The sequence below is a fragment of the Mustela lutreola genome, chromosome 1 (assembly GCF_030435805.1).
Source record: "Mustela lutreola isolate mMusLut2 chromosome 1, mMusLut2.pri, whole genome shotgun sequence".
NCBI classification, from domain to species: domain Eukaryota; kingdom Metazoa; phylum Chordata; class Mammalia; order Carnivora; family Mustelidae; genus Mustela; species Mustela lutreola.
In genome coordinates this window covers 183,325,784-183,342,080 of record NC_081290.1, presented here as the reverse complement: position 1 = coordinate 183,342,080, position 16,297 = coordinate 183,325,784, and the positions used below count along the sequence as shown (strand labels likewise).

General features: G+C 43.9%; 1 protein-coding gene across 1 annotated transcript in view; it reads right to left on the bottom strand.

Annotated features, from left to right (window-relative positions):
• Nucleotides 1-385: 385 nt before the first annotated feature.
• Nucleotides 386-16,297, bottom strand: part of POU2AF2 (POU class 2 homeobox associating factor 2) — a 33,539-nt gene continuing 17,627 nt past the window's right edge. The window contains exons 3-5 of the mRNA XM_059180086.1: nt 5,144-5,186; nt 2,376-2,680; nt 386-1,169 (exon numbers count right to left, since the gene is read on the bottom strand). Of these exons, the coding sequence (XP_059036069.1) occupies nt 768-1,169; nt 2,376-2,680; nt 5,144-5,186 (750 nt within the window). The 3' untranslated portion in view covers nt 386-767. The remainder of the gene's footprint in view (nt 1,170-2,375; nt 2,681-5,143; nt 5,187-16,297) is intronic.

Here is a 16,297-nt window from a genome sequence, read left to right as displayed (position 1 = left end):
TGTGGTGCTATATTTTTACAGGGCCTTCACAAGTCACTAAGGAAGAAATGTATATAATATTTTTCTTTTTAAAATTCTTAAAAAGAAGATTATTTATTATTTATCATTTATTTATTATCATTTATTTATTTAGAAAGCGGGGAGGGGCAGAGGAAGAGGGAGAGAACTGAGTACAGAGCCTGATGTGGGGCTCGATTCCACGACCTTGAGATCATGACCTGAGCCAAAATCAAGAGTTAGTTGCTCAACTGACTGAGCCACCCAGGTGCGCCAATACTTTCCTCTTTAAAAATCACATGGCATAAAATGAGTTTTGTTATATGTGCCCTAATCTGCATTATGTCCTATGCTTTCTCTCTTACTATAGAACACACTTAGTTCATAATTAAGAAAAACTGAACAGTTTATTTCATGATCTGCACAAACTTTTTAATGTAATTTGAGAAAAATATGAGTGCTAATGAGGATATTCAAAGGTAACAGAAATTTGGAAATGTGATGGGTTACTACAGTTCCAACGCCACACGTGTAGCCTGTGTCTCACTAGAATATAGTCCCTGATATCCTGAATTAACGTGAGGCTGTATCTCAGTGGGGCTGTGGGAGGGAGGATCACGAATAAATGCCGTGGTCCCTCTACAAAGGGTGGCACGAGGGCCTGTTCTGGACATCCAGTTCCAAATGAGCTGCAAAGACCCTGAAAACGATCTGCGAAATCCAGAAGCCAGCTCAGAGAACAGCACAGCCGGAGTCCCGTGGCACACGCCTCAGTAAGCTCTACGGCATTCGTACGACCCCCACGCCATGCTCCCGTCTTCCTTGGTCCATGAAGAAGGGTCCTGAAGGCCGGCCGTGTCTGCCCCCTCATCCGGGGAGAGGGGCACCACCTTGTGGGGTAGGTCGTTGGACATGGTCACGAGAGGGGTGAAGGGATAGGGGGGTGGTGTGGGGTACCCCGGCACGTGGTACAGATCCTCTAGCGCGTGCAGTGAGTAGGGCTGAGCCCCGGCCAGGGGGGCCCCCCAGCTGGAGCTCCTATGCGGGGTGGTGCTCCCCGACTCCAGCTGGGAGAGGCAACTCACGCTGGGTGACAGGGTCTGCAGGGTGTCGGTGGGCACGGGGTCGGGCTGGCTGAGACCATCGGGCACTGTTTGCTCCCACGAGTCCCTCTGAGGAGAATGGAAAGGTGCCTGGGGTTAGTCACCAGGGGACACTCGGATGCTGACAGATTTCCTCACCAACACTGGCTGCCAGCAGACGCGGTTTCCAGGGCAGACTCGGTGTCCCCTCTCTGCTGTTCCGGCCTCCTTACCAGGCAGTTCTTCCCTCTGGGGTTTGACACCAGCAGTGTCTGACTCATTGGACCCCCTAGATCTATTACAGTCGCTTTCCCCAGAAAACAACATTAAATGAGTAAAATGAGAGAACAACAGAATGAACATTTATACAGCATTTTACCATTTCCAACATTCCATGTCTTGCATTCCTTTAGAGCCTCACAATACATGGGCTCCTAATGCCCTTTCCACCCTGGGGAGGCCCTCCTCCACGAGGGCGGGTGGCTCTGAACCATGTGGTGGGCTTTTGCTCCTACCAAGAGGTAGGAGCTTCCATAGGCTTGGAGCTAGAAAGGTTTGGGTTCCGTCCCTGACTGTGCCCATTACTTCATTCCTGACTTTGAGTACCTCACTTTGTTCATCTGTAAAATGGGGCTTCAGTAAGTCTATCTGGAGTTGTTGCAAGTGTTCGATGAACAGAGGCACATGGAAGTTCCTGGCTAGAGCAGGTATTTGATGATCGTGTTAATTACCACCCCCCTTGCCCCATTTAGTCCCATTTTTTAGAGATTCATTCCTGTAGTTGAAGACTTTAGAGCTTTCTCTAAGATGGGTGTTAGTATTCTTCACATCTCTATGAACTTCCCTCTTTGTTAGGATTGAGGAAGAACAAGATTCTACAGGGTAGAAAGATCCTGGGAGGGGTGGCCTGGGGACTGGGAGGGAAAACGGCCTGATGTGCCACCCTGACGGGGTACAGCCTGGTCTGTGGGAGATGGGACCTCAGTGCTCTTTCCTTGTGTGTGGGAGGACGATGGGCGAACATCTGGCAAGATTAGCAAAGTACTAACAAAGTGGGTAGAGATCCTGCCATGTGGTCGTCCCCTCCGGAGCCCCAGGATGGACCCGCTCGCCATCACGGTGGGTGTGGACCTTTGAGGGAGGCCCCTCAGAGCGTGTCCTGGCCCAGCAGCCTCAGGGGTGCGCAGGACGAGCCAGAGCTTGCTTCCACCCCGTTCCTAGGCGCAGGGACTGGCCAGATGCGCGCGATTCCGGGCCTCGCCTTGCTCCCAAACCGTGAACCACGGGCATACTCACAAGCACCAAGTGTGTGCTGGGGTCCCCGGCGAAGGGTGGCGGCAGGAGCGGCGGCAGGGGCGAGGCGCCAAACAGAGAGCCGGTGCTGGGGGTCAGGCCGGGGGGCCGGTGGTCTCCGTAGGGCTCTGGGAAGTAGGAATCCAGGAGGCCCGGGTGGCTCTGCCCTGTGGGGGCCTCGCAGGCAAAGGGCTTGGCCGCTGGACCTGAGCTGCAGACCTCGTTTGCGAGCTGTCTGGTGTTGTGGAAGTCCGACTCAGAGAGGAACGATCTTCTGACCCCGTAGTAACCCGACGTTACCGGTGAACCTGTTGCCAAACGGAAAACAAACGGTCAAAAATGTCCCCATGGGAAGTCTGGGCCTATCTGTGGCCGCTGAGACTCTCCACGAGGGAAATGGTCTTTCTAACGTGGGCCGGATACCAGGGCAAACACTGAAACAGAGAAAGGTCTTGAAAAGCATTAAATATTGCTGCATTGCCTCTTCTAACCCGTCCAGCCCAAATAACCAATGTGTTTCAGCTTCACTTTGCCTTTCCAGAGCAGTTCATTGGGCGCGGTGCGGAAACTCTTCTCACTCACTCACTCAACACACTGTGCATTTCCTGTGTTCCAGTTACTGCTCTAGGAAAAGTCTGGCCCTAAAGGGAAAAGAAAATGTCTTTTTCTCAGTGTCTGAGCTCTGTCCCCGTATCACAGGACTTAACAACAGGCTGCTTCTGGGCGTCTGTAACCTGGTGGTGCTGCAACCCGGTGGTGCTGTAAACCCACGCCACATCAGAGTAGCTCCTACTCCTTTGTGTACTGACCTTCTGACATGTGTCTTGTACCCGGCAGGCAGCATGATGGCTCACCTGCTTTGGGACGGTGAGCATCTGTGCCACCGAATCGGAGGACTTCAAAAAATGTGTTTTCTGGCTTCGAAGAGTCTCATGTTATTTGCTGCCCTCTTGTGTCCATGCCGAGTCCCTGACTCAGTTCACCTGGGCCCTGGGAGAGTTGGGGAAAAGAATACCTCGCACGAAAAGGTTCCCTTGGTGAAAACAGGGGAAGGAGCGGAAGCTAAGAAGAATCTCGTTTATGGCAAGGCCAGTGGAATTGTCCCATAAAGGGAGAGGTGTTTGCCGCAGTCTTCCAGCCCAGCGGCTCGGCTGTAGCAGGAAACTCATGACCATTTAGAACATGTTCAGGGACATAGACTCTAGCTCGGTCAAGTGGATGGTTTGATTATTCCAGCTGGTGGTGGATGTGGTCTGATTCGCTGGGATCTGCACCCCGAGATCACAGAAAGGCTGAGCTGGGAGAGGATGCAGGTGCCTTTCTGACCTTCCCCCAAACAGAGCGGGGCCACTTGCGGACTCTGTCCCCGCCCACTCTGCTCTCTCGTCCACAGGGAGAGAAGACCCTTCTCCCAGGTTGCTGGGACATAGTCACACATCACTCTACCCGCACGACTCTTTGGCCCTTGCCACGCGGTGTGGTACTGGGTGTTGTGCTCACTACTCCCACACCGGAGTTACGGCCCTCTTTCTAAACCACCTGCCACCTCCATGGGGCAGAGCTTGTGTCTCGTACATTTGCTGCAAATCCAGGAGGATAATACTGGGTTCAGCAATTATATGTAAATCTATTCATTCACTCAGAGGAAATCAAAACTCCGTGTAGAAACTTACATCAATTTCTACTCCTCTACTCTCCTCTTAAATTCCCTAAGCCCAAACTTCTAATCTGCTCGTGAATTGGAAAGCTGCGGTTAGGGATTTCATCATAAGCATAGTTTCACAGAAGAAAAAAACATGTGCACGTGGAAAATTAGTATCAATAGAAAAAATTCTGTTTTGTGTCATGAATTTATATCCATGGGACTCATTAAGGCTGAGGAGAGAATGAAGAATAGGTAAATGAGGCTTCCAGGATCTCACGTCTTCGCTGCCAATTTCCGAATAAAAACAACCACCAAGAAAAAACCAAACCAAAACAAAACAAAAAACCCTGTGCTCTCTTCAGCATATATTTTTTTTCTCCTTAAAGGGGAAGGATAATTTGAGATAGTAAGAAAAGCTGCAAAAATGTCCTTCTATAGAAGGGAGCAGATTCCAGGGATGGTAACCATGATTGGGAAACACAAAACGAGACAGTCAGATAAGCGGCATCTCCTGTGGTTCTCATTCCTCTTCTTACCCAGCTCTGAAGCTTACGGAGATTGCTGAGAAAACCTGGGCCACTTCTGAAAGGAGTATGTGTGTGTGAGTGTGCACGCATGTTCATGGGAGTCCCCAACCCTGTCACTAAGAACGAGAATGCCCCTTTCCCATCCCTGCGGGAGGACGTAATGAGACATATGCCCTGAAATGAAGACCAGATGCTTACCTAAGCGCCTGACCTCTAGAGAGCACCCAATAAATGGTAGTTCCTCCATCTGCCCACCCTCCTCTCTCCTGTTTTAAAGCAGATGCACAATCTGTCAGATCACGGTGCTGGAATTTTATACATTTTAAAATTGTATCAAGGGCCTAATGGTTATTGTTTCTGCTCAGTAAGCTTCTGCTGGGCAAGGAATGGAAAGGCTGCCTTCAAGACAGAATGAACTCTGAATTCAGGAATGGCTGAATTAAGTCTGTCTTCCCTGATTTTACATTTTAAAAATGCCTAGTTTGAAAAAGTAAAATTTCCAAAGTGCCATAAGGCAGTTATAAAAGAACGGAAACCCCAGAGCCTGACTTGAACGCAAACGGAAATTAACCACCTGCTCCTTGAGCTCAAGTACTCACCGGGCATCTGAGTGAACGGAGACTGGGGGTTGCTGGTACCGCTCTGGAAGGCAAAAGGCAAAGAGAATGCAAGTGTTTTCTTTAGTTGTTAAGTTTGAATTAAAAAAAAAAAAAAAGATTTAGGGATACATTTTATTTGCTTTATTTTCTGATACTAAGATTATTTGGGGGTTAAATTGGGAGGGCAAGTGGGAATCAGAATTCAAGTGTCCGGAGGTGCCTGGGGGGCTCAGCTGAGGGTCCAGCTCTTGAATTCCATTCAGGTCCTGATCTCAGGCACTTGGTGGAGGGCAGGGGGAGTCTGCTCGGGATTCTCCCACTCCGTCTGCATCTCCTCCTGCTAGCGTGCTCGCTCACTCTCTCAAATAAATAAATCTTAAAAAAAAATTCAAGTATCAGGGAACCAAGTTTTACAAGAGATGAGAGAAACCAAAGTTAGAGTCTGGTAAACATGCCAAAAAGCACAGGCTAGGTGAAATGGACTAATCTGTCTTCTGTTTTTTATTGTTCATGGCAATATCAAATGTAGATCAAGTGATTTATATACATACAGGACCTTTGAAAATATAACCACATTAAGATGAGGTCATACTGAATTGGGGGGGACCCTAAATCCAACATGACTGGTGTCCTTCTAAGCAGAGGAGAAAGACACACAGAGGCACAGACACAGAAGGTAGAAGGCTACGTGGAGATAGCAGCAGAGGCCTGAGGGATACGACCTCCAGTTACGAACCAGCAACCACGGGCAGCTGGAAGAGGGGGGTGGTATGTCCCCCTGGAGACTTCGGAGAGAGCTGGCCCTGCTGACACCTTGATTTTGGACTTCTAACCTCCAGATGGTGCAACAATACCTTTCCATCACTTTAAGAGCCCCACCCTCCATTTGGGGCACTTGTTACTGCAGCCCTAGGAAACCTACTGTAACTGTCAAGTTACTGATGATGAGGCAGTCACAGCAGTGTCGTGTGGGAAGTGTTGGGGTTGGGGAAAGACGGAGTGAGCAGGGCACCTAAGCTGGGATCAGTGGGGTAGGGAACACATCCTGGGGCGGGGAAGGGGGGATGTTGCCGAAGCTGACCTCTGGAGGAAGGGTATCCAGGTGTGCTGAGTCCTAAAATACACAGTTGCAAATTCTAGCTCCATGATGCCCAGGAACAAAGTGATATAGGGAAAAAAGCTGTTGCAGAAATTAAGAGTCCTCAACATCTGGTTCTTTGGATCTGCGCTCCTGACCCTCACAGAGCTATAGATTCTTAAAAGTTGGAAGAGATTTTTTTTTTAAACATTTAATTTATTTATTTGACAGAGAACACAAGTAGGCAGAGAGGCAGGCAGAAAGAGAGGAGGAAGCAAGCTCCCCACTGAGCAGAGAGCCTGATGTGGGACTCGATCCCAGGACCCTGAGATCATGACCTGAGCTGAAGGCAGAGGCTTAACCCATTGAGCCACCCAGGCACCCCTTGGAAGAGATTTTATAGAGAGCTTCGTGCAACCTCCCACCGGGGCCAAAATCCAAAGCCCACTTTATTAACACTGGGTGCAGCTAGCTTCCAGGGCTGTGGAGCCCAGTGCCCACTCTGAAAGCCCACTTCTTCTCTGGGCACTTCTGACTGTCACAAAGCAGGCAGAAAAGAATCACCTTCTTCTTTCTCATCTTTTTTGGTCCATACACAATTGGGTTCATCCCTTCTTCCATATATGGCTCTTCAAATATTTGAAGAGAGCCCATTATTTCCCTAAATGTCTTCATCAGTTTGGCTGCTATGCCAGATGCTGTAGACTGGGTGGCTTGAACAGGAAACATTTCTCCCAGTGCGGGAGGCTGGAAAGGTGCCCGTGTGGTCGGGGTCTGGGTGGGGACCCTCTTCCTGCTTTACACATGGCTGGCTTCTCATTCTGTCTTCATGTGGGAGAAAGAGAGATCATCTCTCTCATGTGTCTTCTCCTCAGAGGGCACTAATCCCATTCACCAGGGCTCCACCCTCACAACCTAATTCACTCCCAAAGGCCCCATTTCCAAACACCATGGGCCTTAGGGCTTTACACATGAATGCTTTTTTTTTTTTTTTTAAAGAAGGGTGTTTTTTTGTTGTTGGTTATTTGTTTGTTTGTTTTTTTGAGATTTTATTTGTTGACTTGACAGAGCACAAGCAGGCTGACCAGCAGGCAGAGGAAGAAGGAGAAGCAGGCTTCCCACTGAGCAGGGAGCCCCATGTGACGCTCGATCCCAGGACCCCGGGATCATGACCTGAGCTGAAGGTCGACCAACTGAACCACTCAGGCATCCCTATCATGAATTCTGAGGGGACACAGACATTCAGTTCATAGCACTAAACTGGCATTCAGTCTTTACACTGACGAAATCCTTAGAACGTTAACCTTCACTATGCATCTCCTAACCTACATGAGAATGTGTTCTCTTATATTTTAGCTCATTTCTTTATATTATATCTTCCCAAGTTAGATGTCATAATTGTCACCATCTTATGAAGTAAGTCTGTATTAGATTTACTCATATGTTTATCATTTTCTTTGCTTACTCTTCTTCAAAACTTTTTTTTTAAAGATTCATTTTCCATCTTCTTAAAGTAATCCTTCAGAAAATTCCTTTCCTGTAGGTGATGTTGGTGGTAAAATGTTTTAGTTTCCATTTGTCTGAAAACATCGTGTCTTTTTCTTTTATACTTGAAAGATAATACTGCTAGGTCCACAATTGTAACTTTATAGCTATTCCTCTTTCCCCATTTCTTTTTTTAAAATATTTTTAATTAAGATTTTATTTATTTATTTGACGGACAGAGATCACAAGTAGACAGAGAGGCAGGCAGAGAGAGAAGGGGAAGCAGGCTCCCCACTGAGCAGAGAGCCCGATGCGGGACTCAATCCCAGGACCCTGAGATCATGACCTGAGCCAAAGGCAGAGCCTTAACCCACTGAGCCACCCAGGGGCTCCCTCTTTCCCTATTTCAAAGGTACCCCCTCACTGTCTTTCGGCTTCCAAGATTGCTGTTGACCTTGCAGTTACACTTTGGACAATTTTTTTTCCCTTTCTGACTGCTTTTTTAAGAAAATTGTTACGGAGGTGTAGTTGACACACGATGTTATTACTGGTTAGATGTACAATCTGGTGATTTGTCAGTTCTGTACATCCCTCAGTGCTCAACTGTGGTAGGTGCAGTCACCATCTGTCATCATACAATGTAACTACGAGATTGTTGACCGTGTTTCCTGTACTGTGCTTTCCATCGCTGTGATATTTATTTTGTTGCTGGAGGTTTGTACCTCTTAATCTTCTTTACCCATTTTACCCATTCCCCCATGGCAACCACCCGTTTGTTCTCAGTATTTAAGAGTCTGTTTGTTACTTTATACCCTCTAGCTCCATCCATGTTGCTGGAAATGGCAAGATTTTATCCTCTTACAGCTGAGTAATAGTCCACTGTATATATATACACCACATCTTCTTTATCCATTCATCTACCGAAGGACTCTTGGGATGCTTCCATAAGTTGACTACTGTAAATAATCCTGTCATAAACTGGCTATTTTGGCATGTATGTCTCTGAACTAGTGTTTTTGTATTCTTTGGATAAAGACCCAGTCATGGAATTACTGGACCATAGGGTAGCTCTATTTTTAACTTTTTGAGGAAGCTCCATACTGTCTTTCACAGGGGCTGCACCAGCTTGCATTCCCACCAATGGTGCACGACGGTTCCCTTCTCTCCACATCCTCGCCAACATTTGTTGTTTTGTGTTTTTGATTGTAGCCATTCTGACAGGTGTGAGCTGGTATCTCATTGTGGTTTTGATTTACATTTCTCTGATGATAAGTGATGTTGAGAATCTTTTCATGTGTCTAATGGCCATCTGTAGTATTTTCTTTGGAAAAAAGATTCCAATCAGGTCTTCTACCCATTTTTTAAAATCTAGACTTTTTAATATACTCCCTTTGTCTTCAGTTTTCTTCAAATTAACCTCATTTTATCTCTACAAATTTTCAACTTACCTCTCTTTAGATATAGCCTTGTCTGTATCATCACGATTCTCTCCTTCCAGCACTCTGTTTAGATATATGTTAAACCTTTTACCTTTATCCTCTTCATCCCAAACTTCCCAATATTTTTCTCTATATCCATGAGTCTCTGTTCTGTATTTTGCTATAAATGGCTACAGACTTCTTCAGATCTACATCCAGTTCACTAATTCTTTCTTCAATGTAGTTAGTTGGTTGTTTACTCATACACTGAATTTAAAAATGGTCAATGAATACATATTTTTTCATTTCTATAAATTCCATTTGATTTTTTAAAAACCTGATTGGCAATTTTTGATAGTCTCTAGTTGACTGTTTCCTATTTATTAAGTTACTGTATATTTTGTATTTGGTAATTCTACTATCTAAAAGTTCTAGGAATTTTAATTTGTTTACTGTTTATGCTGACTCTCACTCATAATGGTTTGCTTCCTTATGCATTTGGTGGTCTTTGGTTGAAGTTTATATCTGATGAACCTTAATCTGTAAAAATCTGGGGTCCTAATTTGAGACTGCTTCCCCTAGAAGATTTATGTTTATATTTCTAGGGAGCCAGTTCCCTTCCAGTTTCCCCAGGTTGATCCTGGAGTCCCAAGTTCAGCTCCCCAAACTTGGTTACTGTTCAAGGACCAGTTCATGCATAAGGCTGATTTGGACACCCGTTCTCAGGGGAACTTGCCTTTTTGGTGTGATCACCTTCTCATCACTCAATGGCTTAATTTCTGATCAAACTTTTCTCCAGACTCCCATGCCAACACTTCTCCCCCAGTGTCCCTCTTGCTTCAGAGATTTCCCTTATTTACTGCCAGGTCAACAACTGATTAAAATGTGTTTTATGCAGTACCCAGTTTTGTTGTGGATGAGATCTTCCTACCTCCAGACCATCTAGTCTGACCAAAACAATTGAATAGCTAAATATTGCAACTATATGTAGATATCTTTCTAGCATAAGATTCTATTTTCTCATAATTTCTGAATTCTCTCATAGGGATTTAAATTATAATAGAAATAATTCATAAACCCATACTTGTTATTTCATAAGCAAACTGTTAACCACATGCCCACATGTATTATACATATTATTTCATTTAATAATCACCACAATCCCCAAAGATAGGTAATATTATTCTCATCTTAATGATGAAGGACTAGAGAACAGAGAAATAACCCACGTTATTTAGTAGGTGGACCTGACAGTGATAGTGGTGGGTGAGATCCAATAAGCATCTTTGGAATTTCAGAACTCATTTCTTAACTAAAGCACCATGCTGTCTCCCATGCATTTTAATATCTCAAAAACAAAAATATGAACATATCATATATAGTTTAACATTTTTTTTGGTATACGTGAGACTTAGGGACAAGAAGACTTAGTGAGATTGATACTCTCCTGTCACACACACACACACACACACACGTATTTATGAATATACTATTTTGGGGGATCAGCTTTATTGAGGTACAATTTACATATAATTAAATTCCCAAATTTTAAACATACAATTTGATAAACTTTGACAAACTTTGATAGGCTCCTATGACCCATTACTATAATTATGACATAAAATATTTTCATCAAATTATTAGCTCTAACGCGACCTGCCCTCTCTCTGGTGGCCTGGGAAATATTAAGGGGGGTAAATATAAAAGGCAATGATAATGCATCATGTCAGTTTGCCTCACAGAACAACAAAGAATTGAGTTCTAAAGGCCCTGGGTAGGGACTGGGAAGGACTTCACTGGAAAGATTTCAGAGCTGGTGCTCATTCCATCTCATTCTCAGATTTTATAGGTTGAGAGAGAAGAGCCTAAAATATGAGTCTTTAGCATGTCACTAATTGTCGTTGCACATACGAAGGGAAAACTTACATTCCTTTCTTCCTTGTCCAATATATTATGTTCATACATTTACTTCTTATTCTATGAATCCTTCAGGAATAATATTGAAGAACCCATAACTTTTGACCAAGCAAGATGGTATATAATTTTTATTTTGCATACTGCAAACAACAGGATCCTGCAATGCCAGGTAGCCAAATTCAGAGGTTTATATTTGAATGAAATTTGCCAGTCTGCAACTTCCTGTAGCTTACACAGCAGCCTCACAGCTGCCCCAAAGCCCCTCCATGAAAATGAGTTAATTTGAACTAATGGGTCACCAAGGTAGTAAAGTGATAAGATTAGGAGTTTCACCTTGACTATATTTATCATCATTTTTATGACCCTATAATATTTTGGGTGCCAGCCTATTTAAAGAAATATCTTGTAATGTACTAAGGAAAAGATCCTGACTGGTGTAAGGTTTTTCATCCTGGTATATGGTGTATTTTTAAATTCTAATGACATAGTTTAGAAAGCGTCTCTTTAATTTTTGCTACTAATGCTAAAATAACAATCATAGACCCTTATGAATAGCTGGGCTCCCTTTTAAAGGAATCCGTAGCACTTTATATATTTAATATCTCATTGTCATTACACCTATGGTCGAGAGATGGGCCAAGCTGGTGATACTATACTCAACATTCTAGAGCCATGTTTGTTTGTTTTAGATTTATATATTTATTTGAGAGAGAGAGAGAGAGAGAGAGAGGGAATGAGCAGAAGGGAAAGAAGAAAGAGTCTGAAGCAGACTACACACTGAGTGCAGAGCCTGACGCGGGTCTGGGTCCCACGAGTGCGAGATCATGACCAATGAGTCACACCGGCGCCCCTAAAATCAGATTTTAAGATCTGGATTTAGACCCACCATAGGTCATGTAGTTTTCCTTCAACTTTGAAATGAATATGAAGTCAATGCTGGAGGTAACACAGTGAGTCCATGGTTATCCATGTTAGGTTGGAATACCTTTTTCCAGAAGAAAATGGGCATGGAGAATCAGATGCCTCTGTTAATGTTAAAGTATGTGGTAGGAGCAGGGACATTCTGACTGGTGTGAAATCTTATACTATGAATGAACAATGCCAAATTTTATTCATTTTGCAATGTTTGAGGCAGGTTTTGATTTATGGGCCACTTATCTGAGCTGCATAGTAATTTAACCATAAATAAGAAAAACAGTTCATGATGAATAGGAACTACAGTTGGAAGCATCTATCTACCATGTGTCAGGTCCTTTATATGAGGTTATCTTATTATAAACTAGATATTATCATATCAGGTTTATGAACAAGGAAACCAAAGCCAAGCATCAGAGAAGTTAAGTACTATGCTCAATATTGCCCTTCTAGTAAATTCCAGAATCAGATTTCAACCCAGAGTCTCTGACTACCGAATTTCTGCTCCTCAGTGATGTAACAAGCAAGTTACGTCACTTCCTGGGCACCTCTGATGGGCGAGGCGTGGGGCTGAGTGTTGCAAGTTCGAGACGAAATGCAACTCCAGAGCTTAGATTGGGATCTACTTTGGGAGACAAGACGTCTGTGGTAGATTAACTATGGCCACCATGCTTGCAGCCTCTCCCACCCAGAAGTGGAGTCTGTCCCTTTACCTCCTGAGTCTAGGATGGTTTTGTCACTTGCTCTAACAGAATGTAACAGAAGTGATGTGGTGTGTACTTCAGAGTCTAGGCCTCAAGAGGACGTGTAACATTCACCTTCTTCTGCTTGAAATCTCTTATCATCTGTTCACCCGCCTTATCATCTCTTAAGGAAGTCAGTCTCAAATTCTGGAGGATGAGTGACTGTGGAAGTGAATTCCAGTGCTCCTTCTGACGGCGAGTACCAACTGCCAGACATGTGAAGGAGGCCATCTTGGACTCCCAGCATGGATGAACCTCCAGCTAAGGGCCATTTTATGACTGAGCCATGGGGAAACCATCAGCCAAACATCCAGCCAGCCCACAGAACTGTGAGAAATATAGGTAATAGTTATTGTCACCTACTAAGGTTAGGGTGGGTTCTCACGCAGCAGCAAGTAACTGGTGCAGACGCACCCAGGACAAAGTCTCTCACAGTGCAGAGCTCATGAACTCCAGTGCAGGCTAGATCGTATGGTGGAGGTGCAGGCTAGATCGTATAGTGGGGGTGGGGTGCAGTGAGTTGCTGCCTGGGGGGAGGCAACTGAGCATATCATACAGGGGGAGATACTGGAGTCCATGCACCCATGCACTAGAGTGTGGCCCACGCTCTACACACTCTGGAAGTCAGACAAGGGGGGAAACTGAGGTATAGAGGGCTTAAAATGGACACTGAAGGATGAAGGAATGCAGGCAAGAGAAAGGAGGCTCCCAGGTGCGAGGAGGGACTGGGGGAAGGCGGCTGAACACACTATATTGTGGGAGAGATATGAGTCTGGTTTTGAAGGATGAGAGGAAATCAGGAAGCAGACAGGATATGGGCCATTGTATTTGAGGAGAAAAGCAAAGGCTGGAATGTGTGGCCAGTGTGTCATGGACAGGAAAATGGCAGGAAGCATGCAGACAGAAGGCTGAGGAGAAGTGGTGGAGGGTGTAGGAGCCGGGTTATAAAGGGTTTTTATGAGCCATGCTGAGGAGCTTGGACTTTGCCCTATAGCAGGCAATGGTCTTTTAGAAACTCATTAGCCGTGTGGACACAGTTGTATTGGCATTCTAGCAAATTGAATCTGGTGCTGAATATGGTGGGTCAGGAATGGATATGATGGATGAGTGTAGGGGCTGTTGCAACTGAACAGAGATCCAGTGATGAGGGGGTCTGATGGGCTGTCCTTGGGGCAGAGTGTCAGGAGGTCAGCATGTAACATTTATATCAAATTCGAGGTGGCTTTGTTTTAGAGCCTGCCAAGGGCTGACACTTGCTGTGTGAGTGCTGCTAAGGGCTGGGGGCTACCTGTTCCAGATGTACCAATTCCCAGGGCTCTTTCTGTCTTTTCTTCTTTATCACCAACGTCCCCGCTGATGCTTGCGTGTGAAGAGGGGACTGGTATGTCTCCCTCAGATTATACTATTTATAAAGAGAAAACCCCTACATTCTGAAATGGTTTAATAGTATATTGTATAGGTCCAATAAGCATTTGTGAGGAAGGAATATTGATACATCTATGCTTGAAAACATTTGCCTTTTGTCTGCAAAGCCCTAGATTGCCCAGGATTTATCTCACAAAGACATCGCTCATCTGGTTCTGTGCCCTTGGTTTTCATTATCACCAGCCTCTGGCAAAGTAAGTACTACACAGTTGATATAAAACAGAGACATAAAAGGGTTAAATCATTTGCTTACAGCCCTCAAATGTATAGAGCTAAAACTGAAGACCTCAAGTCTTTAGACTCTCTCTTGGGGAAAGGGAATTTACCACTAGAATGTGAATTTATGCATGTTTGTAATAGTACGGGTAAATATTGAACATAGATTTTGATGTTCATTGACTTGTTGGTACAACAACATAATTTCTTTTTAATAAAATGTCATAGCGAAATTCTGGAAGATTGTACATGGAACTCAGTGTTGTGACCCTGGGAAAGTAGGATGAGGGGATGAGTAAGCATTTTACTATGCAATTTTACTATGCATTCTTTGGTAATTAAAACAGCTCCTTAATAAAAGTTAAAAAAATAGAATTTAGGGCATATCTTTATGGTAAATCTCAAAATTAAAAAAAAAAAACAACAAACTATGATTCCAAGTGTCTTACATTTCTGGTGTATAAAGTATTTTATGTCCTTTGGAAAGCTAACACAATTATAGAATTCCAACTTTCTGACAGTTTCTTGACATTTTACGGTTAAAACTCTCCTGCTTGGCATGAAATGACGTCCAGGCTGTCTCTGTGAGAAAGTGATTTCTGTTGCCTAAGTTACAAAGTGAAATGAATTTCTTTTACCCGGGGTGTGCCTTTGGAATGCTATTTGTATTTCTGTAAGAAATACAGAAATACATGTAAGGACAACAGGAGCCACTAGCTACTTGGGGACAAATGGTCCTGTGTACTACAGCTGGAACAGAATATGCAGAAAGTTCAGCCTGGCCACGTGGACTCGCCGTGGCTGTTTTACCGCAAAGCTCGATGATTTTTGCAAGCTGCGGGAAAGAATTCACCACCAGGAAATATTTTAGATTTCGTGGTATTAAAAAAAAAACAAAAAACCTACAGAACTACTAGAACAGCTGAAAAAATAAGTTGCTTGCAAAAGGTTCGCCTTTATTATTATTATTTTAAAAATTTTCTGGAATTGTGAAAGAGCAGGTGGTTGGGTGGGGAACTTGGAAAGCCCTGGAAATGTGGTTCAATTCTATAAACAAGGCAGGATAGTGGGCTAATTAAAGTCAGACAATGGGCGATTTTGAAAGGCATAGATAAAGCGTCCATTCAAATGAATGCCAAGGACATAATATGTACCTCTGTATTCAAACATGGGCATTTTGAGTTGACAAGGCATTACCTGCTCAGAAAACATTTTTTTTTCTTTTTTAATTCTTTCTGGGCTCATAAAGGGGGTTAGCTGGCAACCTTAAAAAGGATATGCAAAGCCCTGAAATATAAGAGGGAGCAAAAGATGTGGGGGAGACACTCCCAGGGTAGACACTGATTCCCTTGAAAACATTACAAATAAGTAGGATCCTTCTGCCGGCAATTCAGAAAAAAAAGTAACATGTACTTATTAAAGAAAAATAACAGTTTTCCTAAGAGATTTAGCAATCAAACACAGAGGGACAGTTACTTCTGAAAAAATAAGAAAAACAAAACACTAGCAAAGCAGGAAGACACACACTGGGTCAATCGATGACCATCTGTTGAGTCCAGGCAACCAGGAAAATCATCATAAAGCCAAATCACATGGTAGGGTGGGTTCAGTTTATGAGAGTTGAGGCAAAAAGTGATCTTTATAGCAAATTTTAAGAAATCAGAGAAGAGCGTGGGTATTTCTTGTAATGGTTGTACAGGCATTTTTGCACTCGTATATCTTCAGAGCTTGGGACCACTACCCAAATCTTATCCTTCTTCTAACTGTGGATTCAATTTCACTTACAAGTGCTTTGTTCTTCGATTTGACAAGACAGTCATGGCTACAACGGCTGGGATTTCTTCCTTGAAAAAGGAAGGTATGGCTGACTCCCTAAATTTAAAGCATGGATAATCATTTTATAGTCTTCTTCTTTTAGCCTCTTCATTATTAAGTTACCACCATTAGAATACCAAAG